The following is a 24,761-nucleotide window of genomic DNA, read 5'->3' as shown; positions in this document are numbered from 1 at the left end:
TCTCATTTTGGACATGTTAGGCAGTATACATGTATACTCACACACATGCCAGGTTCACAATACCCATCCTGGCTCAGTTTCACTTTGATGGCTCAGCAGGACACTGAGGTGAGAAAGGTCAGTCTTTGGCATCAAGATAATTCACGGTGAAGAGCTGTCTTGCCTGAGTCTCCTCCATGTATTTTAAAAAGGCAAGTCTCCAACCTCTGCCTCAGCTAGAGCCAATTATTCTCTCCTTCAGATTCTGCACATTTAGGGTGAATCTTCCTGCAGTTGGCTGCCGACACTCATAGATCTCAAAGTGCACAAGGTCAGAAACAGAATTCTGGGAGTAAAGCTGACAGCTCCTTCTCCAGTCCCACCAGGTGAGGGGTTCAATGTCCCTGAATCTAGGGATGAGCTAGAACAGCTCACTTACCTTCTCTCTTCACAGTTCAGATTACTGTGAATGGTGAGGGCTATGAGGGGAGGGAGGAGGGCCTTGGAGAGTCAATAGGGAGCGGAAGAGAAGAGAGGGAGTTCTACATTCATTCTGCCATGGGCCCCACAGCCCTCCACACATGGCTGTTGGCTGCCCTCTGTGACATCCCAGAGGGCACCTAGTCCTCTTCCTTCTATCTACATCCCAGGGGCATTGCATACTCAGAATGGACTTTCACCTTGGTTTTTTTCTCCCCAAACAAAATCTACATTTGGTTCTAGGCATGGCTTCCAATTGTGTTTTGGTCAGAGAGGCTGATGCTAATCTGTTTATCAGGACAGTATTAAATAAACATTTTGTTAAGGGGAAAAAAGTCTCTTCTTTACCTTTTTTTTTTTTTTTTTGGTATTTTTCTGAAGTTGGAAACGGGGAGGCAGTCAGATAGACTCCCACATGCGCCAGACCGGGATCCACTCGGCATGCCCACCAGGGGGTGATGCTCTGCCTATCTGGGGCGTCACTCCATTGCAACCAGAGCCATTCTAGCGCCTGAGGCAGAGGCCTCAGAGCCATCCTCAGCGCCTGGGCCAACTTTGCTCCAATGGAGCCTTGGCTGCGGGAGGGGAAGAGAGAGACAGAGAGGAAGGAGAGGGGGAGGGGTGGAGAAGCAGATGGGCGCTTCTCCTGTGTGCTCTGGCCAGGAATCGAACCCGGGACTCCTGCACGCCAGGCCAACGCTCTACCACTGAGCTAACCAGCCAGGGCCTTCTTCTTTACTTTTTATATGCCTTTTTAAATAACATCCTGAAAGGAAGAAGATTTTGCTTTGTTTGTAATCCTGCCCAGAGAAGAGTGTACTTCTTCATCTTTCTGTTCTAGCAAGGAGCCCTCCATTTAGTACTACTTAGTTCAGCTCTCTGCTCCCCAGCCAAATCTGTTCACTCTTTAGGGCAAGGCCTGGGTTTCATTCATTTTTATATTTCTGGGGCCTACCACAGATGGCATAAAAATGTTTATTGGCCTGACCTGTGGTGGTGCAGTGGATACAGCATCGGCCTGGAATGCTGTGATCGCTGGTTTGAAACCTTGAGCTTGCCCAGTCAAGGCTCATACAACAAGAAAACAATGAACAACTAAACTGAAGAAAACTATGAGTTGATACTTCTTGCTCCTTCCCTCCTCTCTCTGTAAAATCAATAAAGAAAATGAAACAATCTAAAAACATGTTTATTGAATTATGTACCAGATGTCTTCTGTGTATTTATTTATCTTCTGTGTTTTTAGTTGAACTGTAGTTAGGGTGAAAGAAACATAGTTGAAGAACTTATTAAAGGTGAGGGGAAGTCTGCATCATAAGGGTATGATTTCTTAAGGCTGTTGAAACAGCCAGGCAAAGATACACTGTCTGCCCCTAGAAGACACTGGACTTCTGTGCTAGGCAGGGACCAGGCTTGTCTGTGAATGGATGACCTCATCAGAGATGGGGCTGATGCTGCTGAACCAAAGAACAGCAAAGAGGGTGTGACTGAGGCAGCACTGAGCTGGTGCTAGGTGCACACTGGCCCTGTGGCCCTTGCACAGACTCCACTATGCTGGCCAGTGCCAGGATGAAGGTTCAGCAGCTCAGCCAGATCATGACGGGGTCTTACCTGCAAAAAGAGAAGTGTGACTTCTGGGAGGACAGCCATAAGGAGCTGTCAAAAGATTTCAAGCAGATCAGTGACAAAGGAAAGCTATTCTGGCGCAGTGTGAAGGGTGGACTGGGAAGGTGAGGTGAGTTTATTAGAGTCCAGAAGACCAATGTAGGCAATACTATCAAGAAAACACTTTGTAAAACAAAACCTGAAATAATACAATTGGTTGGTTTCTAGTGAAACTTGTAAAGGCATGTGTTTACAAAAACTACTTCACCTGACCTGTGGTGGCACAGTGGATAAAGTGTTGACTTGGAATGCTGAGGTTGCTGGTTCAAAACCCTGGGCTTGCCAGGTCAAGACACATATGGAAATTGATGCTTCCTGCTCCTCCCCGCTTCTCTCTCTCTCTCTCTAAAACTGAATAAAAAAAGAAAAAGAAAAAAAAGAAACTAACCCTTTAAACTTTCTAGTAGCAAATTTTGTAATTTTTTTTTCACAGAGACAGAGAGAGGGACAGATAGGGACAGACAGACAGGAACAGAGAGAGATGAGAAGCATCAATCATCAGTTTTTTGTTGCAACACCTTAGTTGTTCATTGATTGCTTTCTTATATGTGCCTTGACTGTGGGCCTTCAGCAGACTGAGTGACCCCTTGCTTGAGCCAGTGACCTTGGGTCCACGCTGGTGAGCTTTTGCTCAAGTCAGATGAGCCCACGCTCAAACTGGCGACCTCAGGGTCTCGAACCTGGGTCTTTCCGCATCCCAGTCCGACGCTCTATCCACTGTGCCACCGCCTGGTCAGGCAAGTTTTGTAATTTAAAAAAAAAATAATTTATTTATTCATTTTAGAGAGGAGAGAGATAAAGGGAGAGAGAGAGACAGAGAGGGAGAGAGAGAGAAGAGAGAGACAGAGAGAGAAGGTGGGGAGGAGCTGGAAGCATCAACTCCCATATGTGCCTTGACCAGGCAAGCCCAGGGTTTTGAACCGGCGACCTCGACATTTCCAGGTCGATGCTTTATCCACTGTGCCACCACAGGTCAGGCAAGTTTTGTAATTTTTGATCCAACCAATAAGTTAAATGTTACCAGAGGAAGCCTAGATGGATATTGGGGGAATTTCTTTTCTTAGTATTTGAAGCTGACAGAGGCCAGGATACTAGAGCTTTCTAAAACAGGACCAGCGATTTGTTAGTAGGGAATGCATGCAAGTGTGCTCCTTCTGACTTTTGCAGTGGAGCAGGGATGTGGATGAGGTGGGGGAAATTGCAGGTTGGCAGTTATGAATTAGAGCAAGGCATTGAAAATGTTTTCTGTAAAGGGCCAGATAACATTTTAGACTTTGAAAGCCACAATGCCTCTATTGCAACTGCTCGATTCTGCCAATAGAGAGCAAAAGCAGCCAGACAATATGTGGCCACGGTTATGTTACAGTAAAACTATTTCTGGATACTGACATTTTAATTTCCTGTAATTTTCACCTGTCATGAAATAGCATTCTTCTTTCAATTTTTCCCCCCAATCATTTAAAAATATAAAATTTGCTCACAAGTCATACAAAATAGGATGAGGCTGGATTTGGCCCACACGCCATAATTTGAAGACTTTAACTCGAGTCAGGGGCCTGCCACTCATTAGCTGTGTATCCTTGGACTTCTATGGGCTTCAGGTTCTGTGTCAACTTTTTATTTATTTATTTATTTATTTATTTATTAAAGGAGAGGCAGGGAGGTCAAGAGACAGACTCACGCTATGGGCTTCAGGTTCTGTGTCAACTTTTTATTTATTTATTTATTTATTTATTTATTAAAGGAGAGGCAGGGAGGTCAAGAGACAGACTCCCGCTATGGGCTTCAGGTTCTGTGTCAACTTTTTATTTATTTATTTATTTATTTATTAATTAAAGGAGAGGCAGGGAGGTCAAGAGACAGACTCCCGCATGCGCACCAACCCGAACTCACCCTGGCACAGGGCTATGCTCTGCCCATCTGGAGACACTGCTCCATTGCTCAGCAATCCAGCTATTTCAGCGCCTGCGGCCAGGCCATGGAGCCATCCTCAGTGCCCAGGGCGAACTGGCTCCAACCATTCCAGCCATGGTTGTGGGAGAAGAACGAGAGCGAGAGCGAGAGCGAGAGCGAGAGAGAGAGAGAGAGAGAGAAGGGGAAGGGGTGGAAAAGCATATGGTCACTTCTGTGTGCCCTGACTAGAATCAAACTGGGCCTTCCATATGTGGACGATGCTCTACCGCTGAGCCAGCTGGCCAGGGCTTGTGTCAATTTCTTAATAAAGTAGCAAGGCTAATAAGGGCTAATGCGTACTAAAGTATTTTGTAAACGGGGCAGAAGTACTTCAAATTTAGCAAAATCTCGCCGCTCTTGCTCAGCCAGCTCCCGCAAAGACAGCGGCGCGCGCAGGCGCGGGGAAGAGCCGCACGGAAGGGCGAGCCGCTGGGCGGGGAGCTCAGAACTACGTCACGTCAGGGCCAATGGCGGCTCTGTTGCCCTGGCGACGGCTTCAGCTCCGCGGCCGAAACTGCCATGCTTTCATCGCGAGATGCGCCATAGACCAAAGACGCCCTGGCTATGGCTTCGTTTGTGGGTGCGTCCTCTATAGACTCGTCCTCTACAGCAGAGGGTTTGCCAGAGACTGAGAAGAACGCCGGGGAGTCCGAGAACACCTACAGTCTGCGGCCCATCTTCCAGCAAAGGCGGGTAGTGGACGGGTTGTGGCGGGGCGTCCTGCGAGACTGCTGGACCATGGGCAGAGCTTGCTGGAAGCCTGAGAGTGGGGAAGAATCTGGCCGGGAAACCACGGGGCGGGAGCAGGGGCAGGGGCAGGGGCAGGGGCAGGGGCAGAGGCGGGGACGGCGGGGCCAGGATGGGGAGGGCGGGGCCGCGCTGGAGAGAGCGGGGCAAGTGGGCAGAGAGGGACTGTTCTGGTTGGGCTTCAGCTGCAGGGGGCAGGAGAGCACTAGACCTGCGGTCCTTAGGCTAGCTCAGTGGGAATGGTTGGTTCCAGTCTAGTAGGCCCAGGACATGAGCACAGGGAAACGGAGATGGATGGAAAAGAGGAGCAGAAAATAAGGGGCTTGTGTCGATTGCCATTCAGCCGTATTTTGAAGATTACTGTGTGCATACATGTGCAAGAATTGCTTACTCCTCTGCTGGGCAGGGTCCTGTATGTATGTGGAGGCAGGCCCTTGACCTGCCACCCGGATACCTTCCCAGAATTAAGGCACTGGTGGGATTCAAGAAAGTTAACAACTGGTTCTCTACCCTAATGACTGTTTTGAGTATTATAAAAAAAGATATACCGAAAGGTTGTTTATTATTTCATGCATTTAATACTTAAATAAGAGCAATAAAAGAGGTACACAAAACTAGATTGTTATGAGTTTTAAAATATTAATGAAAAAATATTATATAATATCTGACAAAAACCAGTAAAACTGTTATTTAAGATATTTCCATATTGTTTCTTGATTGGTGTCCTCACTTGCAAATTTTTTCACCTGTAGATGGAATGAACATTACTATGGGCACTTAGAATACGCTGTTGCGCAGATGAACATTAAAAAAGTAAGGAGCCCTGGCTGGTTGGCACAGTGGTAGAGTGTTGGCCTGGTATGTGGATGTCCTGGGTTTGATTCCTGGTCAGGGCACACAGGAGAAGCGCCCATCTGCTTCTCTACCCCTCCCCCTTCTCTTGCTTTCTCTCTTTCTCCCTTCCTCTCCTGCAGCCATGGCTCAATTGATTATATTGAGTTGGCCTTAGGCCCTGAAGATGGCTCTGTGGTCTCTGCCTCAGGCGCTAAAAAAATGGCTGTGTTGCTGAGCTTAGAAGGAACTGCCCCAGATGGACAGAGCATCGCCCCCTAGTGGGCTCCCAATCCTGGTGCATGCAAGAGTCTGCCTCCCTCTTCTCACTTAAAAAAAAAAAAATGTAATTTTGTGATTACCACATTGAGTGGCAGCCCAGGTGCCCACCTTAGAACCCTGATGACAAATGCCATTTTAACAACCGGTTTGCCCAATAACAAAAGATTAGGTATCATTGGTTCTGCCGAACCGGTGAGAACTGGCTGAATCCCACCACTGAATTAAGGCACACAGTCTAGTGCAGAGGACAGTCTGCTAGGCCTGTAGGATACATCACTAACTTAATTTTCACAAGATAAAAAATCAATTTTAAAGTTAAAGAGTTCTCAAGCTCCACTTCTGTTGCTTAAAACCAGATTGCTGAACCAAATGTTTGGCAAATATTGGAAGCCTGGAACTTTGGTTATAATGCAATAAAAATTTTTATGTGGCAGTTTTCTGGTAGGCGGTATGTTCAGTTATTTTCATAAAAGATTCTAAATGCATAGAATGCCATTTGCCTGTTCTGCTGTGAAACAGTGCAGAACATGGTTTACAAAAAATTATGTATTGTGTAAGAGTAATTTTGAGAAATAATTTGTGATTTGTTTGAAAAAAACTTTTACCATTTACTGAGGATGGAAAAGACTGCAGGGAAGAACCAGATATAGCGTGTTAATAGGTAGACCACATTTTGAACAGGTCAAATCCTGCAAATTTGTCAATGATTCTGAAGTTCATCTGTGAGAATAAGCAGGCAAGAGACCAAAGAAAATACTGCTAAAATGTAATAAGGAGTCACTAGTACTACCAAGTATATATATATTTTAAGTGAGAGGAGGAGAGATAGACAGACTCCCGCGTGTGCCTGACTGGGGCCAATGCTTGTACCAATCCAGCTATCCTGTACTTGGTTGGGGCTGATGCTCGAATCCATCCAGCCATTGGCTGCCAGAGGAGAAGACAGAGAGAATGGGGAGTGGCAGAAGAAGAGAAAAAGATGGTCACTTCTCATGTGTGCCCTGAGTGGGGATCGAACCTGAGATGTCCGTGTGCCAGGTGACTATCCACTGAGCAAACCGGCCAGGGCCACACTACCAGATATTAAACCATATTATCAACTTAGAGCTTAAAAAATTCTGGTAACTTGGTACATGATAGACAAATCATCTATAGGATATATAGCCCAGAAAAGAAACTTAGTATTTTAATATATGATAAATACAACTAAAATGCTAATGGCATTGTCAGGGTGCTGAAATTAGTGAAGGTATTTTTCCTCTGCCCTCATTTATTCAGCAAACCATTTTATTTATTTATTTATTTATTTTACAGAGAGAGAGAGAGAGAGAGAGGGACAGATAAGGATAGGGACAGACATACAGGAAGGGAGAGAGATGAGAAGCATCAGTTCTTCGTTGCAGCTCCTTAGTTGTTCATTGATTGCTTTCTCATATGTGCCTTGACCTGGGGCTATAGCAGAGTGAGTGACCCCTTGCTCAAGCCAGTGACCTTGGGCTTCAAGCCTGCGACCTTTGAGCTCAAGCCAGTGACCCCACGCTCAAGTTGGTGAGCCCATGCTCAAGCCAGATGAGCCTGTGCTCAAGCCAGCAACCTCGGAGTTTTGAACCTGGGTCCTCCGCATCCCAGTCTGACGCTCTATCCACTGTGCCACTGCCTGGTCAGGCAGTAAACCATTTCTTAAAAAAAAAAAAAAAAAAATTGTCTACTGTGTGCTGTTCTAAGAAATGGGGATATAACAGAGAACAAAACAGTTAAAAACCCCTACTCTCATGGAGCTTATGCTCTAGGTAGGTAAAAGCACAAGAAACAAGATAAATAAATAAATGAACCATGCAGTGTATCAAATAGTAATAAGTACCAGGAAGAGAGAGATAAAGTGATATGATAAAAAGGCAATTTGAAGTTTTAGAGCGGGTGGCCAGGAAAAGTGAATTTTGAATAAAGACTTGAAAGAAGTGAGGGAGCTAGCTCTTCATTACAGGAAGAATTGAATAAAGTTTAGGCAGAGGCTAACAAGTGGAGAAGCACTCAGGTTTGAACACAGCAAAGGCCAGTGGGGCCTGAGTGGAGGGAACTAGGGGGAACATAGTAGGAAGTGAGGTCAGAGAGTTTGGTAGAGTAGCTCCTTTGGAACCTTGCAAATCATGGGATACTGCTTTTATTCTGTTGCTTTTATTCTGAGTGATGTAGGAACTATGTGAAATATTTTGCATAGAGGAGTATCATGATCTGATAATATAGGACCAGTCAGTCCAGTTGCTGTATTGCAAACAGGGTTTGGGGACAAAGGCAGACACAGAGAGACTGTTAAGGGGCCATTATAGTTCAGGCAAGAAGTAACAGTACCTTGGAGCAAGGTGGTAGCAGTCAGGTAGTGAGAATGATAGAATTTTAGATTATTGTGAAGGTAGAACTGATAAAATTTGGTCACGAGTGGAATATAGGCTGTGAGAGAGGCAACAAGACACCAAAGTTTTTGGCTTGAGCAACTGGAAGAATGGCATTAACCACTGACTGAGATGGAGGTGACTGCAGGAGGACCTGGTTTTGAGGAAAGGAGACAGTCAGAAGCTCAGTGTTGGATGTATTAAACTTGAGTTGCCTACTAGACATCCGGATGCAATATGCGGTCTGTGGAATATGGGTTATGTGGTCTGAAGTTCAGGGGAGAAATAAGACTGGTTTTCTTAATTTTCTTTTATTACTTTTATAATAACTATGAAAAAGAAGGTTTAAATGGTTCAAATGACAAAGAACTAGAGGAAGTGGAGCTATGAAGGTAAGTTGGGGTTTTGGAGTTTCCAATCAGATGTTTCAAACTTTTTTTATTCAGGTTCAGACCCTCTGTGGTTAAAGACTGCTTCCGTGCTGTGCTCAAGGAGGAACTGGCAAATGCTGAATACTTTCCTGATGAAATGCCTCAGCTCACAATACGTTTATCAGAAACTCTTAAAGATAAATTAAAAGGTAATAATGGTGATAATTAGAAATTACTCGTTCCTGGCCCTGGCCGGTTGGCTCAGTGGTAGAGCATCGGCCTGGCGTGCGGAAGTCCCGGGTTCGATTCCCGGCCAGGGCACACAGGAGAAGCGCCCATCTGCTTCTCCACCCCTCCCCCTCTCCTTCCTCTCTGTCTCTCTCTTCGCCTCCCGCAGCCAAAGCTCCATTGGAGCAAAAGATGGCCCGGGCGCTGGGGATGGCTCCTTGGCCTCTGCCTCAGGCGCTAGAATGGCTCTGGCCGCGACAGAGTAACACCCCAGATGGGCAGAGCATCGCCCCCTGGTGGGCAGGGCGTCGCCCCTGGTGGGCGTGCCGGGTGGATCCCGGTCGGGCGCGTGCGGGAGTCTGTCTGACCGCCTCCCTGTTTCTAGCTTCAGAAAAATACAAACAACAACAACAACAACAACAACAAAACAACAATAAAAAGAAATTACTCGTTCCCTTCAAACATTCAGCTTTACCCATTTGTCTCCTTCCCATCTTTAATCAAGGGACATAAGCTGTGGGTGCTATTAAAGACACATTTTTTGTGTGTCTAGTCTTCTTAATTATGTGGTAACTTTTATTCATGTAGGCTTTTGCAGATGGTAGGAAAGAGTAAAGATTAAATAAGACACTATTTGGAAGCACTATCTAGGAAATCTAAGTACAGTACTGTATACAGAAAATCCAGGAAGTCCAGAGCTCCTTTCCCCCATAATTCTTGGTTGTTTTTCCCACCGAGATACCAGTTCCTCAGCCTGCCATTCAGTTCCCTTTCAGTCTGACCTCAGTCCTCTTTCCAGCTGAATCATCACTACTTGTCCTACTTAACCCTTCCATGCCTGCCAAATTCTACATGTGCAGAGCAAATCTTGTGCTTTTCCTACCCATTCTTTATCTGGTCTCTCTTTTGTTGGTAATGTTATATCATCTGAAAAGTCCTCTTTTTCTATCTGTCCTTTTTAAAAAATATCATTTTTTGGAGAGAAGAAATACCTTTGTAATAATAATAAAATTTTCATTGTAATAAACCTGGACAATACAGTAGTCTTCCCGTATCTGTGGGGATATGTTTTGAGATCCCCTGTGGATGCCTGAACCCTATATATACTATGTTTTTTCCTATAAATACACTTAGGATAAAGTGTAGTTTATAAATTAGGTACAATAATATTAACAACAATAACTAATAAAATAGAAAAGTTATAACAATATACTGTAATGAAAGTTATGTGAATGTGGTACCTTTCTCTTTCTCAAAGTATCTTTACAGCTTCTCTTTGGCATATCTGAATTGCCCACATCATTACTCTTGTGCTTTGGCCCATTATTTAAGTAAAATAAGAGTTACGTGAATACTGCTACAGTGGATCTGATAACCAAGACGGCTATTAAGTGACTAATGGGTGGGTATTGAATACAAAATAGATGTCCTAGACAAAGGAATGGTTCAAGGCCTGGACAAGACAGAGTGGGTCAGGATGAGATTTCATCACACTATTCAGATGGATCCATAATTTAAAACTTATGAATTGTTTATTTCTGGAGTTTTTCATTTGGTAATTTCTACTGCCATTGACTGTGGGACATTGAAACTTCAGAGAGCAAAACTGCAGATAAGGGGGGATACTGTATACATAAAGTTTTTAAAAAATTATATAAAATTTAATTTCCTAAAGGTAAATATTATTTAATATTTTGATTTGTGTAAGGCCGGTAGCCGCCACCATGGCCATGCACATGCAGGTTCCCATTGGATTTGGGCAGACGGTAAAGGAACTGTGGAGCCGGAAAGTGGTGGGCCGTTCCATTTATTAGAGCCTCATAAGGACGGATGAGCAAACAGGCTGGGCTCCCAAGCCCCTCAGCATTCCGCACTCACCCGGACTCACAGGCCCCCTCAGCCTCAGCAGTCCCCAGCCAAACAGGCCAGGCAGAAATCAGGGCTCCCAGCTCTGTCTCCAGTTCTACAACCCGGACTCACCCTCGGACTCTTCCCCCCCCCCCCCTCCACTCTCCCAGCAAAACCGGCTGGGGGCAAAAAACCCTTCTCCAACAAACAATAGCAGACACTGTCCCTTCCCAACCAGAGGAAGGCAATCCACAAATTGCAATCTGCTGTCCTGAGGGCAAGCACCTGCAGCCTTCCATAGACTGTACACACATATTCGTTGCCCCAATACAAGTGAGCAAACCTAAAAACATTTGTTAACCCAACAATCTGTTTTTTAATGTCTTAATTTTTAGAAATGATATAAAAGTCTAAATAAGAAAATAGGTATTTTATGTATTTTCATCACTTAAGTTAACATTTTTTTTTTTTACAGAGTCAGAGAGAGGGATAGATAGGGACAGACACACAGGAACAAAGAGAGATGAGAAGCATCAATCATCAGTTTTTCGTTGTGACACCTTAGTTGTTCATTGATTGCTTTCTCATATGTGCCTTGACCATGGGCCTTCAGCAGACCGAGTAACCCCTTGCTCAAGCCAGCGACCTTGGGTACTGGTGAGCTTTTGCTCAAACCAGATGAGCCCACGCTTAAACTGGCGACCTCAGGGTCTCGAACTTGGGTCTTCTGCATCCCAGTCCGACGCTCCATCCACTGCGCCACCGCCTGATCAGGCAACATATTAGCATTTTGTTTTTAATTTTAACAAAAATTCACTGTTAAAATTATTGTTAAAAAATACATGCTCTCCCGACCAGGTGGTGGTGCAGTGGATATATTGTTGGACTGGGACACAGAGGACCCAGATCTGAAACCTGATGTTGCCGGCTTGAGCATGGGCCCATCTGGCTTGAGCGCAGGGTTGCTGGCTTGAGCAAGGGGTCACTTTACCCCCCCTCACCCCGTTAAAACACATATGAGAAAGCATCAATGAACAACTAAGGTGCCACAATGAATAACTGATGCTTCTCATCTCTCCCTTCCTGTCTGTCCCTCTCTCTGTCACACACACACAAAATACATGCTCATTCACACTTGAACCTGTACCCCAGTGAATTCAAATAAAAAAATCTAAAAAAATAATTTTAGCTTGGGCTAAACACTAAAACAAAACAAAAAAATACTTGGTCATTAAAAAAATTTAAACTGAAAAAAAAAAAAGAAAAAAAAATTTAAACTGCCTGACTAGGCGGTGGCGCAGTGGATAGAGTGTCGAACTGGGATGCAGAGGACCCAGGTTCGAGACCCTGAGGTCGCCAGCTTGAGCGCGGGCTCATCTGGTTTGAGCAAAGTTCATCAGCTTGACCAAGGTCGCTGGCTCCAGCAAGGAGTTTCTCGGTCTGCTGAAGGCCCGCGGTCAAGGCACATATGAGAAAGCAATCAATGAACAACTAAGGTGTCGCAATGCGCAATGAAAAACTAATGATTGATGCTTCTCATCTCTCTCTGTTCCTGTCTGTCTGTCCCTGTCTATCCCTCTCTCTGACTCACTCTCTGTCTCTGTAAAAAATAAGTAAATAAAATTTTAAAAAAATTTAAACTGTAGAAAAGTAAAAATAGAAAAATCACCAAATGCTACTCATAATTATTATTAGTTGAACATCATACAAGAGCTCTTTCCTTTATAGATATACAGATGAACAAATACTCTGATAACAATGGCATATTAGACTTACTTCCCTTAATGATATAGCATTCATTCTATATTTAAATGGAGTGATTGCTCACCACTATTTAGTCCTTTGGTAAAAGGACTGAATAGTCCTTTTGCTGAGTTCTGTATTTTGGTTCAATTTTTATCTGACAAGGTTTTGTTGCAAGTTTTTTCAGGAAGGGCTCAGAAATGCTATATTCCATGAATTTTTTCATGTTTGAGAATGCCTTTATTATTATTTTTAAGTGACAATAAGGGAGACACAAAGACATACACCCTGATTGAGATCAACCCAGCAATCCCCATCTGGGGACAATGCTGTGTCCATCTGGGGCCATGCTCCCAAACGAGCTATTTTTAGTGCCTGAGGTGGAGACTTGAGGGAGTCATCCTCAGTGCTGGGGCTAACGTACTCAAATCAGTTGAGCCATGGCTGTGGGAGGGAGGAGAGAGAGAGAAGGGGAAGGAGGGGAGAAGCAGACGGTCACCTCTCCTGTGTGCCCTGACTGGGAATCCAACCTGGGACTTCTACACACTGGGTTAACACTCTACCGCTGAGCCAACTGGCCAGGGTCTGAGAATGCCTTTAAACTGAATATATTTTGGATGAATATATTTTGAGGTCATAATTTATTTCCTTGAAAATCTTAGAGCCTGACCAGGCGGTGGCGCAGTGGATAGAGCATCGGACTGGGATGCAGAGGACCCAGGTTTGAGACCCCGAGGTCACCAGCTTAAGCGTGGGCTCATCTGGTTTGAGCAAAAGCCCACCAGCTTGAACCCGAGGTCGCTGGCTCCAACAAGGGGTTACTCGGTCTGCTGAAGGCTCGCGGTCAAGGCACATATGAGAAAGCAATCAATGAACAACTAAGGAGTTGCAACGTGCAATGAAAAACTAATGATTGATGCTTCTCATCTCTCTCTGTTCCTGTCTGTCTGTCCCTGTCTATCCCTCTCTCTGACTCACTCTCTGTCTCTGTTAAAAAAAAAAGAAAAAAAAAAAAAAGAAAATCTTAGAGAGTTTCCTTCATGTCTTCTAGCGTTGAATGTTACTATGGAGAAATCTGAGTCCAGTGTGATTTCTCTGCACAGAGAGTCCTATCCTTAACCTTGATGCTTAATACCTTTTCTAGAGAATTGCTTGGTATTGACCATTAAAAGATCTGTGGATTTTATTTTTTCCATATCAGGGAAATTTTCTTGTATCTCTGAATATATTGCCTGTTCTATTTGTTAGATTCTCTTCTTTCAAGACAGCAAATATTGATATATATTTAATCATCTTTGGCCTTGGCCAGTTGGCTCAGTGGTACAGCGTCAGCCCGGCGTGTGGATATCCCAGTTTGATTCCTAGTCAAGGTACACAGGAGAAATGACCATCTGCTTCTCCATCCCTCCCCCTCTACCTTCTCTCTGTCTCTCTGTCTCTCTCTCTCTCTCTTCCTCTTCCTCTTCTGCAACCATGGCTTGGTTGGAGCAAGTTGGCCTAGGGTGCTGAGGATGGCTCCATGGCCTTGCATCAGGTGCTAAAAATAGCTCAGTTGCCTAGCAACTGAGCAGCGACCTTAGATGGGCAGAGCATTACCCTGTAGGGGGCTTGCTGGGTGGATCCCGGTCAGGGCATATGTGGGAATCTGTTTGTCTTCCCACTCCTAACTTAAGGGAAAAAAAAAATCAATCATCATTGTCTTTGCTATCAGTTTTTCTCTGTTGTAATTTCTTTTTCTTTGACAGTTACTTGTGATAATTTTAAACCAGTAATTGAGTTTTCATTTATGTTTATTTTGTCTGCTGTCATTTTATTATTATTATGTTTTTTCAAGAGAGAAAAGAAGGGAGAGATGAGAAGCATCAACTCAGCTGTGTTACTTTTATTTTTTTTTTTGTATTTTTCCAAAGCTGAAAACGGGGAGAGACAGTCAGACAGACTCCCGCATGCGCCCGACTGGGATCCACCTGGCACGCCCACCAGGGGCGATGCTCTGCCCACCAGGGGGCAATGCTCTGCCCCTCCGGGGCGTTGCTCTGTTGCGACCAGAGCCACTCTAGCGCCTGGGGCAGAGGCCAAGGAGCCATCCCCAGCGCCCGGGCCATCTTTGCTCCAATGGAGCCTCGCTGTGGGAGGGGAAGAGAGAGACAGAGAGGAAGGAGAGGGGGAGGTGGAGAAGCAGATGGGCGCTTCTGTGTGCCCTGGCCGGGAATCGAACCCGGGACCCCTGCACGCCTGGCCGACACTCTACCACTGAGCCAACCGGCCAGGGCTGTGTTACTTTAATCAGTTGTTCATTGATTGCTTCTTGTATGTGCCTTTATGGGGCTGGGCAGTGAGCTCCAGCCGAGCCAGTGACCCCTTGCTCAAGGCTGTGTAACCTTTGGACTCAAGCCAGTGACTATGGGATCATATCTGTGATCCCACACTCAAGCCAGCGACCCTGCGTTCAAACTAGTGAGCCTACACTCAAGCCAGATGAGCCCACGTTCAAGCCGGCAACGTTGGGGTTTTGAACCTGGGTCCTGAGCATCCCAGGATGATGCTCTGTCCACTGTGCAGGTTGTTTGTGCAGGTTGTTTGTTTTAAAGTTCTGCACTGCTATTGTGTGGGTACTGTTTGTTTCCTAGAGCTTCAATCTCCCTTTTCTTCTTTCTGTTGTTTTATAATCTGATTGAGTTCTTATTTTATTGAATTTAAGAGTTTATGTTGTTCTACATTGTGAATCAGTTGTGAAGAATTTCTCTTTGTTTCTTGATTTATATTTCTCTTAGGTTGAGTTTTTTCTTTTTTTCACAGTATGTTTCTTTTTTTTCCTTTTCTGTTTTTTTCTAAATTTTGGATTGTGTTTTGCTGTTGCACCTTTGCATATTTCTATTCAGCTTCTTTTCATTTTGCTTTGATGTAGTGTAGGTGATATATATATATATTTGTGTGATATATATATATATATATTTGTGTGTGTGTGTGACAGAAGAGACAGAGAGGGACAGATAGGGACAGACAGACAGGAAAGAGAGAGATGAGAAGCATCAATTCTTCATTGCAGCACCTTAGTTGTTCATTGTTTGCTTCCTCATATTTTCCCTGACTGGGGGACTACAGCAGACCAAGAGACCCCTTGTGCAAGCCAGCGACCTTGAGCTCAAGCTGGTGAGCTTTGCTCAAACCAGATGAGCCCACGCTCAAGCTGGTGACCTTGGGGTTTCGAACCTGGATCCTCCACATCCCAGTCCGATGCTCTATCCACTGCACCACCGCCTGGTCAGGCTGTAGGTGATATTTTTAAACTTTCCTCCCACTGTATTGAAGACTATTTTACCTTTCTCTCAGAACTATGATTTAAGGGCTGTATATTTAATTTTCTAGCCACAATTTTACTTTTGGTTTGAGAAAAGGAGGAAGAGAAATGGGAACAGAAGAGGAAGCTCAGTTAAGCTGTCAATGTTTTAAAAAATAACTTGGGTTCTGTCTTCTGAGATTTGGTTAACTATCCTGAATTAGAAGGGTAAGGTACTGTTCAGATTGTTTGCCTAATTTACTATATATTCCTGAAGCTATTAACTTTCATCAAAGAGAGTTGGCTCTGTTTCAACTTTGCCCATTTCACATTTTGTTGTTACTGTTTCCACTTATTCCCTGGTCAGAAAAGGAGGAGGTTAAAGATACCCATTCAATTTTCAGCTTTCTTCTCTCCAGATTTGTTGTTAATGAGAATTTTCAGAATTTTGCTTGTCTAAGGTTAGAATTTTACAGTTAGGATTTGTCCTCAGGTCTTTCTGACTCCCAGGCTTCTCATCTTACTTAGTAAATTTTGTAGACTGAATGCTTGTGTTCTTTTCCGGGAAAATTTGTCTCCATTAGGTAATTTTACCATAATTTTCTTTTTTTTTTTTTTTTTGTATTTTTCTGAAGTTGGAAACGGGGAGGCAGACAGACTCCCACATGCGCCCGACCAGGATCCACCCGGCATGCCCACCAGGGGGCGATGCTCTGCCCATCTGGGGCGTTGCTCTGTTGCAACCAGGGCCATTCTAGTGCCTAAGGCAGAGGCCACAGAGCCATCCTCAGCACCTGGGCCATCTTTGCTCCAATGGAGCCTCAGCTGTGGGAGGGGAAGAGAGAGACAGAGAGGAAGGAGAGGGGGAGGGGTGGAGAAGCAGATGGGCGCTTCTCCTGTGTGCCCTGGCCGGGAATCGAACCCGGGACTCCTCCATGCAAGGCCGACGCTCTACCACTAAGCCAAACGGCCAGGGCCCCCATATATTTTCTTATAGATAACTTTCTTATTTTTTTCCTTCTAGAAATGGGATTTGACCGATACAAAATGGTGGTGCAAGTAGTGATTGGAGAACAAAGAGGTGAAGGAGTATTGTGAGTAGTTGTTTTTTTTCTTCTTGTTTTTATTCTTACACGTTTCTTACTAGGTATTCGTCCTCTTGGTGATTCAATAAGATTGTATCTTTGCAAAAGTGAGAGGAAAGGACAGTAAAACAAAATGCAGCTGTGAACCCAAGAGATTCTGAGATTGACATTCTGGGTGAGCTCCATGAAGTAATTCACTTTTCATAGAATCTGTGGGCTAATAAGTTTTTTAGGGTTTATGTATGCATGTTTTCCCAAAGAAAGTATAGGATTATATACAATATATGTTTCCTCCTATATTCCTTGTTGCCCAATTTTGGTCCTACGATTATCTAAAATTAATTCTTTTTTTAGAGAGAGAGTGAGCAACAGACATGGACAGACAGGAAGGGAGAGAGATGAGAAGCATCAACTCATAATTGTGGCACCTCAGTTGTTCATTGATTGCTTTCTCATATGTGCACTGACCGGGGGGCTCCAGCCGAGCCAGTGACCCATGCTCAAGCCAGCAACCTTGGGCTCAAACCAGTGACCTTAGGCTTCAAGACAACGACCTTTGGGCTCAAGTGACCATGAGGTCATGTCTACCCATGCTCAATCTGGAGACCCCATGCTCAAGCTGGTGAGCCTGCTCTCTAGCCGGATGAGCCCATACTGAAGCCAGTGAGTGACCTTAAGGGTTTTAAACCTGGGTCCTCAGTGTCCCAGGCTGACGCTCTATCTACTGTGCCACTGCCTGGTCAGGCCAAAATTAATTTCTTTAAAATTGTCTGAGACCTCCTTATTAGCAATTCTAAAAGCTCTTCTTAGCTCTTGTATTGTTCTGGGCTTCTGTTTCTTAAAATTCACTCTGGTTTTATTGGCCCTGACGACACTTAGCTAACTTGTTTCTCTCCTGTTTTCCTATGTGACAATTCTATTTCCTTCACTTGTTCCTTTTTATACCCTACATCTCCACCTGTGAGCTTTTTTCCAAGGCTCAATTCTTGTTTTTCTACTTTTCTATATGCTTTCTCAATGAGTTCATTCATTCTTATGACCTCAAACTGTCTTTTCTGTATTGGTGAGTTCAAAATCTGTATTTCTTGTTGTTTACTATGTCCAACTGTTAATCTCCCGTTTCTGTTTGTAAACAGTACCTACTATAGTATTTTGTAAGAAAGTACCAGAGCCTGACTAGGCGGTGGCACAGTGGATAGAGTGTCGGACTGGGATACAGAAGACCCAGGTTCGAGACCCCGAGGTCGCCAGCTTGAGCGTGGACTCATCTGGTTTGAGCAAAGCTCATCAGCTTGGACCCAAGGTCGCTTGCTCAAGCAAGGGGGTTACTCGGTCTGCTGAAGGCCCACGGTCAAGGCACATATGAGAAAGCAATCAATGAACAACTAAGATGTTGCAATATGCAACAAAAAACTGATGATTGATGCTTCTCTTCTCTCTGTTCCTGTCTGTCTGTCCCTGTCTATCCCTCTCTCTGACTCTCTATATCTCTGTAAAAAAAAAAAAAGGGAAGTACTACAGTATTTGTTGAATGAATTTAAAAAATACCTTGTAGATAATATCACTGAGAATTTTTATTATAGAATGTTAATTTGCAAGAGACTACAGATATTTACTAGTGTCTAGTCCCCCTATTTTATGATACTCATGAGATTCAGCATGTTTTGATCAAAGGTATTGATATGGCTGGTGTCAGGGTCACTAACAGAATCCAGCCTCTGACTCCTAGCACAGTACTCTCACCATGGTGTCCTCTACTAATTGTTCAAAAGGCTTCAGGAGAGTTTCTCACCACGGAGAGACTTAAGAAATACTTTACTAATCTGTCACCTCAGATTCAACATTTTAAGAGGTTCTTTTCCCTTCCTGTCCTTAAATCAGCCTGTTACTTTAATTTCTTTTTCTCTCATAGTATTACCAAGATTCTGCTGACTCAGACTTAAAACCTTAGAGTCTTGGTCCTGGCTGGGTGGCTCAGTTGGTTAGAGTGTCGTCCTGATGTGCCAGGGTTGTGGGTTTGATCCCTGGTCAGGGCACACACAAGACTCAACCAGTGAATGCATGAATGGGTGGAGCAGCAGATCGGTGTTTCTCTCACTGTCTCTCAAAATGAAACCTTAGAGTCTTATTTAGCCACTGCTCTCTCCCATTCCATGCACTGTAATCTGGATGCCAGGATCATTTAGCAGCCCCTTATCAGCCCTTCTTGACTCTAATCTCTCTCTTCTACAATTCATTTTGCATACCAGACCAATCTCCCAAGAGTACACCTTACACTCTTTCCACGGAGTCTGTATAGAGTTTATTTCGAACCTTGTCAAGTATAAACTCCTTTAAATTGACTTGGTTAAATGTGATCAGGCCAAACTCGAAAGTAAGGCATACAAGGCCTCTTCCACCCCCTTTTAAATTTTTTCTTGTCTAAAATTTCAAACAAAGGCAAAAATGTAGGGACTAAGGAACTCCTGTGGATCTAATACTTAGTTTTAGAAGTTATCAACACATTCCTATGTTGTTTCATTTATACATCTACCTGCCCCCACCTGATTACTGATGCAAATTCCAGTCATTATACCATTTCATCTGTAAATACAGCAGTATATATCTCTGAAATTTAAGGACCCTTTTAACATAATAAAATATATCTAAATATTATTAGTCCTTAATATTATAAAATATTCAGCAAGCATTCAAAGATCCCCAATTGTTTCTTTTTTTTTTCTTTTTAAGTTAGAGGAGGGGAGACAGAGAGACATTCCCACATGCACCTTAGACTGAGATCCACCTGGCAAGCCCCCTATGGGCAATACTCTGCCCAGCTATGGCCATTGCTCAGCAACTGAACTATTTTTAGCGCTTGAGACAGAGGCTCCACAGAGCCATCCTTAGTGCCTTGGGCCAACTCTCTTGAACCAATCGAGCCATGGCTGCAGGAGGGGAAGAGAGAGAGAGAGAGAGGGAGAGAGAGAGAGAGAGATAGATATGAAGACAGAGAGGAAGGAGAAGGGGAGAGGAGGAGAAGCAGATAGTCGCTTCTCTTGTGTGCCCTGTCTGGAATTGAACCCAGGACATTCACATGCTGGGCTGGTGCGTGCTCTACCACTGAGCCAACTGGCCAGGGCCTCAGAGCCTTTTTCTTGATGTATTATTTTTTTGTTGCTGCTGTAACTAATTACAAAGCAAGTGGCTTAAAACAGTACAAATATACTATTTTACAGTTCTGGAGATCATAAATCCAAATGGGTTTCATTGAACTAAAATAACAGTGTCGGCAGAGCTGTATTCCTTCTGGAGGCTCTAGTGGAGAATACATTCCCTTGCCTATTCCAGCTTCTAGAGGCTGCCTGCATTTCTTAGCTAATAAACCTTTCCTCCATCTTCAAAACCAGCATCATACCATCTTCAAATATCTCTCTGACTCTGACCCACCTGCCTTCTTTCTTCTTTTATAACTGTGATGGCGAACCTTTTTATAAAATCGCCCACTTTTGGCCCTGGCCGGTTGGCTCAGTGGTAGAGCGTCGGCCTGGCGTGCGGGAGACCTGGGTTCGATTCCCGGCCAGGGCACATAGGAGAAGTGCCCATTTGCTTCTCCACCCCCCCCTCCTTCCTCTCTGTCTCTCTCTTCCCCTCCTGCAGCCAAGGCTCCATTGGAGCAAAGATGGCATGGGCACTGGGATGGCTCCTTGGCCACTGCCCCAGGCGCTAGAGTGGCTCTGGTCTCCACAGAGCGATGCCCCGGAGGGGCAGAGCATCGCCCCCTGGTGGGCAGAGCATCGACCCTGGTGGGCATGCCGGGTGGATCCCGGTCGGGCGCATGTGGGAGTCTGTCTGACTGTCTCTCCCCATTTCCAGCTTCAGAAAAAATACAAAAAAAAAAAAAAAAATCGCCCACTTTTGTAGTGCTGGTCAACCTGGTCCCTCCCGCCCACTAGTGGGCTTTCCAGCTTTCATGGTGGGCGGTAGCAGAGCAACCAAACTGTGCTGCGGTTTTATAAAAAGGTTCGCCATCAGGATTTTATAAGGACCCTGTAATTACATTGAGTCCACCTGGGTAATCCAGGATAATCTCCCCATCCCAAGATCCTTAACTTAATCATATATATAAAACCTTCTTTTGCCGTGTACTATAACATATTCCTAGGTTCTGGGGGTTTAACATATAGACATATTTGGTGGGAGTCTATTATGCCCACAACACTTAGTTTTTAGGTTCCTGCTTACATAGTTTCACAATTTACCACGTCTTGATGGGGACCTACCATGTAATGTTAAGGCTCAGTTCTGCTGTCTCCTTTTTTATAGGGATCTTGGTCCTTCAAGTCTCCAATTTTATTTCCCTATATCTGCAAGACTGACAGGAGTCCTGCTGGTTTATTTTTTCCTCAGCGATTTGTCCTCTACCTGGACAAAACGCATATTCTCAGCCTCTAGCCATGTGGCCAGAGCTGGCAAATGACCCAGGGAAAACTACTCAGCAGAATATCAGTTTACCTCCTGTGTGTGGTTCACCTCTCTGGAATTTTGGCTCCCCTCTGGTCCTGTTTGCTTCAGTAGCTCTGGTTTCTTTTATCCAGTTTTTCTAATTGATCTGGGAGGGAGCACTGACGTGCTACAAACTGTTCCATGATATTTCTTCCAAGTGCTTTTGGCATATATTTTCAAATATAGTATTTTTTAGTTCAGGGTGTTTTTTTTTCCCTCTTTTCTTTTGCATTTTTCTGAAGCCAGAAACGAGGAGAGACAGTCAGACAGACTCCCGCATGCGCCTGACCGGGATCCACCTGGCACGCCCACCAGGGGGCGACGCTCTGCCCACCAGGGGGCGATGCTCTGTTGTGACCAGAGCCACCCCAGCGCCTGGGGCAGAGGCCAAGGAGCCATCCCCAGTGCCCGGGCCATCTTTGCTCCAATGGAGCCTCGGCTGCGGGAGAGGAAGAGAGAGACAGATAGGAAGGAGAGGCGGAGGGGTGGAGAAGCAGATGGGCGCTTCTCCTATGTGCCCTGGCCGGGAATCTAACCCGGGACTCCTGCACGCCAGGCCGACGCTCTACCACTGAGCCAACCGGCCAGGGCCTAGTTCAGGGTTTTGATATGACCCAGAAAGTTCAGATTTATCTTGTACATTTCCAGCCCTAGACCTGGATCTGGCCATTTTTCCAAGTAGTTCTGATTCCTTTTATTGGGAAATGATGTAAGGATTCCACAATTTGAAGGCAACAATTGTATTGTATTCATCTTTGTATTATTTGCACCTAGCACTTTGCTCATATATAACAAATAGTTGTTAGTAACTTTTTATATTTATGTCTTCAGTTGGAGCTGCTCAGCTTAAGTACCACTTTCTTTATGAAATCTTCTTTGGCTTTTCTCCTCTCAATTCTCTAAATTACTATGCAACTTGGGCTTGAACTAAACAAATGTTACAGTCTCTTTTAAACCCAATAACCTATAAATTAGCACAACTGTACATTATCTTATTCTTTTGATGTGTTAATTCTTTTCACCGAATTAAATTGAGAATTGAGGATAAAGCCAGATTTTGCTCTTTCTAAATAAATACTTGTTGATCAATTAAGTAGATTGACTTTTTATTTCATATTGTTACTTTTGCAACTTGGAAATATTTTGCAACTTGGAAATTTAAAATTTTGATTTAAGAATGTGTGAAACAGCCCTGGCCGGTTGGCTCAGCGGTAGAGCGTCAGCCTAGCGTGCGGAGGACCCGGGTTCGATTCCCGGCCAGGGCACACAGGAGAAGCGCCCATTTGCTTCTCCACCCCTCCGCCGCGCCTTCCTCTCTGTCTCTCTCTTCCCCTCCCGCAGCCAAGGCTCCATTGGAGCAAAGATGGCCCGGGCGCTGGGGATGGCTCTGTGGCCTCTGCCTCAGGCACTAGAGTGGCTCTGGTCGCAACATGGCGACGCCCAGGATGGGCAGAGCATCGCCCCCTGGTGGGCAGAGCGTCGCCCCTGGTGGGCGTGCGGGGTGGATCCCGGTCGGGCCCATGCGGGAGTCTGTCTGACTGTCTCTCCCTGTTTCCAGCTTCAGAAAAATGAAAAAAAAAAAAAAAAAAAAAGAAGAAGAAGAAAAAAAAAGAATGTGTGAAACAGGTTAGGGGGAGCACTTCTATGTAAAACTTAAACAAGAAAAGCTTTCAAACAATGAACCAATATAATATGGTATATGTATATTTTCGTTACAGACTTGAAACTAAATTGCCTAGGTTCAAAGTGAAGCTTTGTCACTTATATTTGAATGACCTTTATTTAATTTTTCTGATCTTCAGTGTCCATGTTTATTAATTGGGTATAATATAGTACCTACCTCATAGGACTGAGTGAGTTAATACATATAAAGCACTTAGGCCAGAGGCTGGCACAAAGTAAGCACTCAATAAATGTTATTGATGAATCATATATATATATATATATATATATATATATATATATATACATTTAATAACAAAGGTAAAATATTTGTAATTACTTTTTAAACTTAATATTATATTGTGAACATCTTTTCATGTTCTTAAAGTTATTTTGTATAAAAATATCTTTAATGGGGCCTTGGCTGGTAGCTCAGTTGGTTAGAGCATAGTGCCGATACGCCAAGGTTGCAGGTACAATACCTGGTCATGGCTCTCACAAGAATCAACCAATGAGTGTGTAAATAATTGTAACAACAAATTGCTGTTTTCTCTTTCTCTTCCTCCCTCCCTCCCTTCCCTTCTTCCTCTCTCCCTAAAACCAATAAATAAAAAATAATTTTTAAAAATCTATAATGGCTGCATAGAATTTCATTGCCAAGAAATATATCCTAATTTCATTTACTAGTCTAATACTACTGGGAATTTTAATTGTTTGCATTTTTAATTGGTTTTTATTTCAACTGATATTTTTCTTACTCAAAAACTAGAGAGAATGGCCAAATTGAGACTGTGAAGGTAGCATAGCATCCTGTAGAGATAATACTGGATTTAGAATTAGTTAGAAGATTGAATTCTAGTTCATAGTTTTTGTTTTTTGGTGTTTTTTTTTAAACAGAGACAGAGAGTGAATCAGAGAGAGGGATAGACAGGGACAGACAGACAGGAACGGAAAGAGATGAGAAGCATCAATCATTAGTTTTTCATTGCGCGTTGCAACACCTTAGTTGTTCATTGATTGCTTTCTCATATATGCCTTGACCGTGGGCCTTCAGCAGACAGAGTAGCCCCTTGCTGGAGCCAGCAACCTTGGGTTCAAGCTGGTGGGCTTTTTTCTCAAACCAGATGAGCCTGCGCTCAAGCTGGCGACCTCAGGGTCTCGAACCTGGGTCCTCTGCATCCCAGTTCGATGCTCTATCCACTGTGCCACCGCCTGGTTACGCTCTAGTTCATAGTTTGCCCCTTTCTTTTCTAGGTAGGAGTAAACAATCTGTTGAATCCTTTACAGATTTACCTTCTCATATTATTATTATTATTATTATTATTATTTTAAATGGTGGTTAGATGATGTGGCAAGGAGGCGGTTTCTTTTCTTTCTTTTTTTTTTAGATTTTATTTATTCTTTTTTTTAATTTTTTTTTTTTTAATTTTTCATTTTTCTGAAGTTGGAAATGGGGAAGCAGTCAGACAGACTCCCGCATGCGCCCGACCAGGATCCACCCGGCATGCCCACCAGGGGGCGATGCTCTGCCCATCTGGGCCGTTGCTCTGTTGCATCCAGAGCCACTCTAGCGCCTGAGGCAGAGGCCACAGAGCCATCCTCAGTGCCCGGGCCAACTTTGCTCCAGTGGAGCCTTGGCTGCGGGAGGGGAAAAGAGAGACAGAGAGGAAGGAGAGGGGGAGGGGTGGAGAAGCAGATGGGTGCCTCTCCTGTGTGCCCTGGCTGGGAATCA

General features: G+C 44.2%; 1 protein-coding gene and 1 non-coding gene across 3 annotated transcripts in view; one reads left to right on the top strand and one right to left on the bottom strand.

The window, feature by feature from the left end:
• The first annotated feature begins 4,554 nt into the window (after positions 1 to 4,554).
• PCYT1A (phosphate cytidylyltransferase 1A, choline) overlaps positions 4,555 to 24,761 on the top strand; it is a 95,567-nt gene continuing 75,360 nt past the window's right edge. The window contains exons 1-3 of one of the 2 annotated variants that reach the window (XM_066241749.1): positions 4,555 to 4,766; positions 8,774 to 8,907; positions 16,822 to 16,891. In XM_066241749.1, coding sequence (XP_066097846.1) covers positions 4,642 to 4,766; positions 8,774 to 8,907; positions 16,822 to 16,891 — 329 coding nt within the window. In that variant the 5' untranslated portion in view covers positions 4,555 to 4,641. The remainder of the gene's footprint in view (positions 4,767 to 8,773; positions 8,908 to 16,821; positions 16,892 to 24,761) is intronic. The other variant, XM_066241740.1, reaches the window with a different exon arrangement.
• On the bottom strand, positions 16,699 to 16,774 carry TRNAA-UGC (transfer RNA alanine (anticodon UGC)). Its single transcript has one exon. It is a non-coding gene; the product is annotated as a tRNA-Ala (tRNA).

Source organism: Saccopteryx bilineata, chromosome 8 (assembly GCF_036850765.1).
Source record: "Saccopteryx bilineata isolate mSacBil1 chromosome 8, mSacBil1_pri_phased_curated, whole genome shotgun sequence".
Classification (NCBI taxonomy): Eukaryota; Metazoa; Chordata; class Mammalia; order Chiroptera; family Emballonuridae; genus Saccopteryx; species Saccopteryx bilineata.
This window is presented reverse-complemented; position numbering and strand designations above follow the sequence as displayed.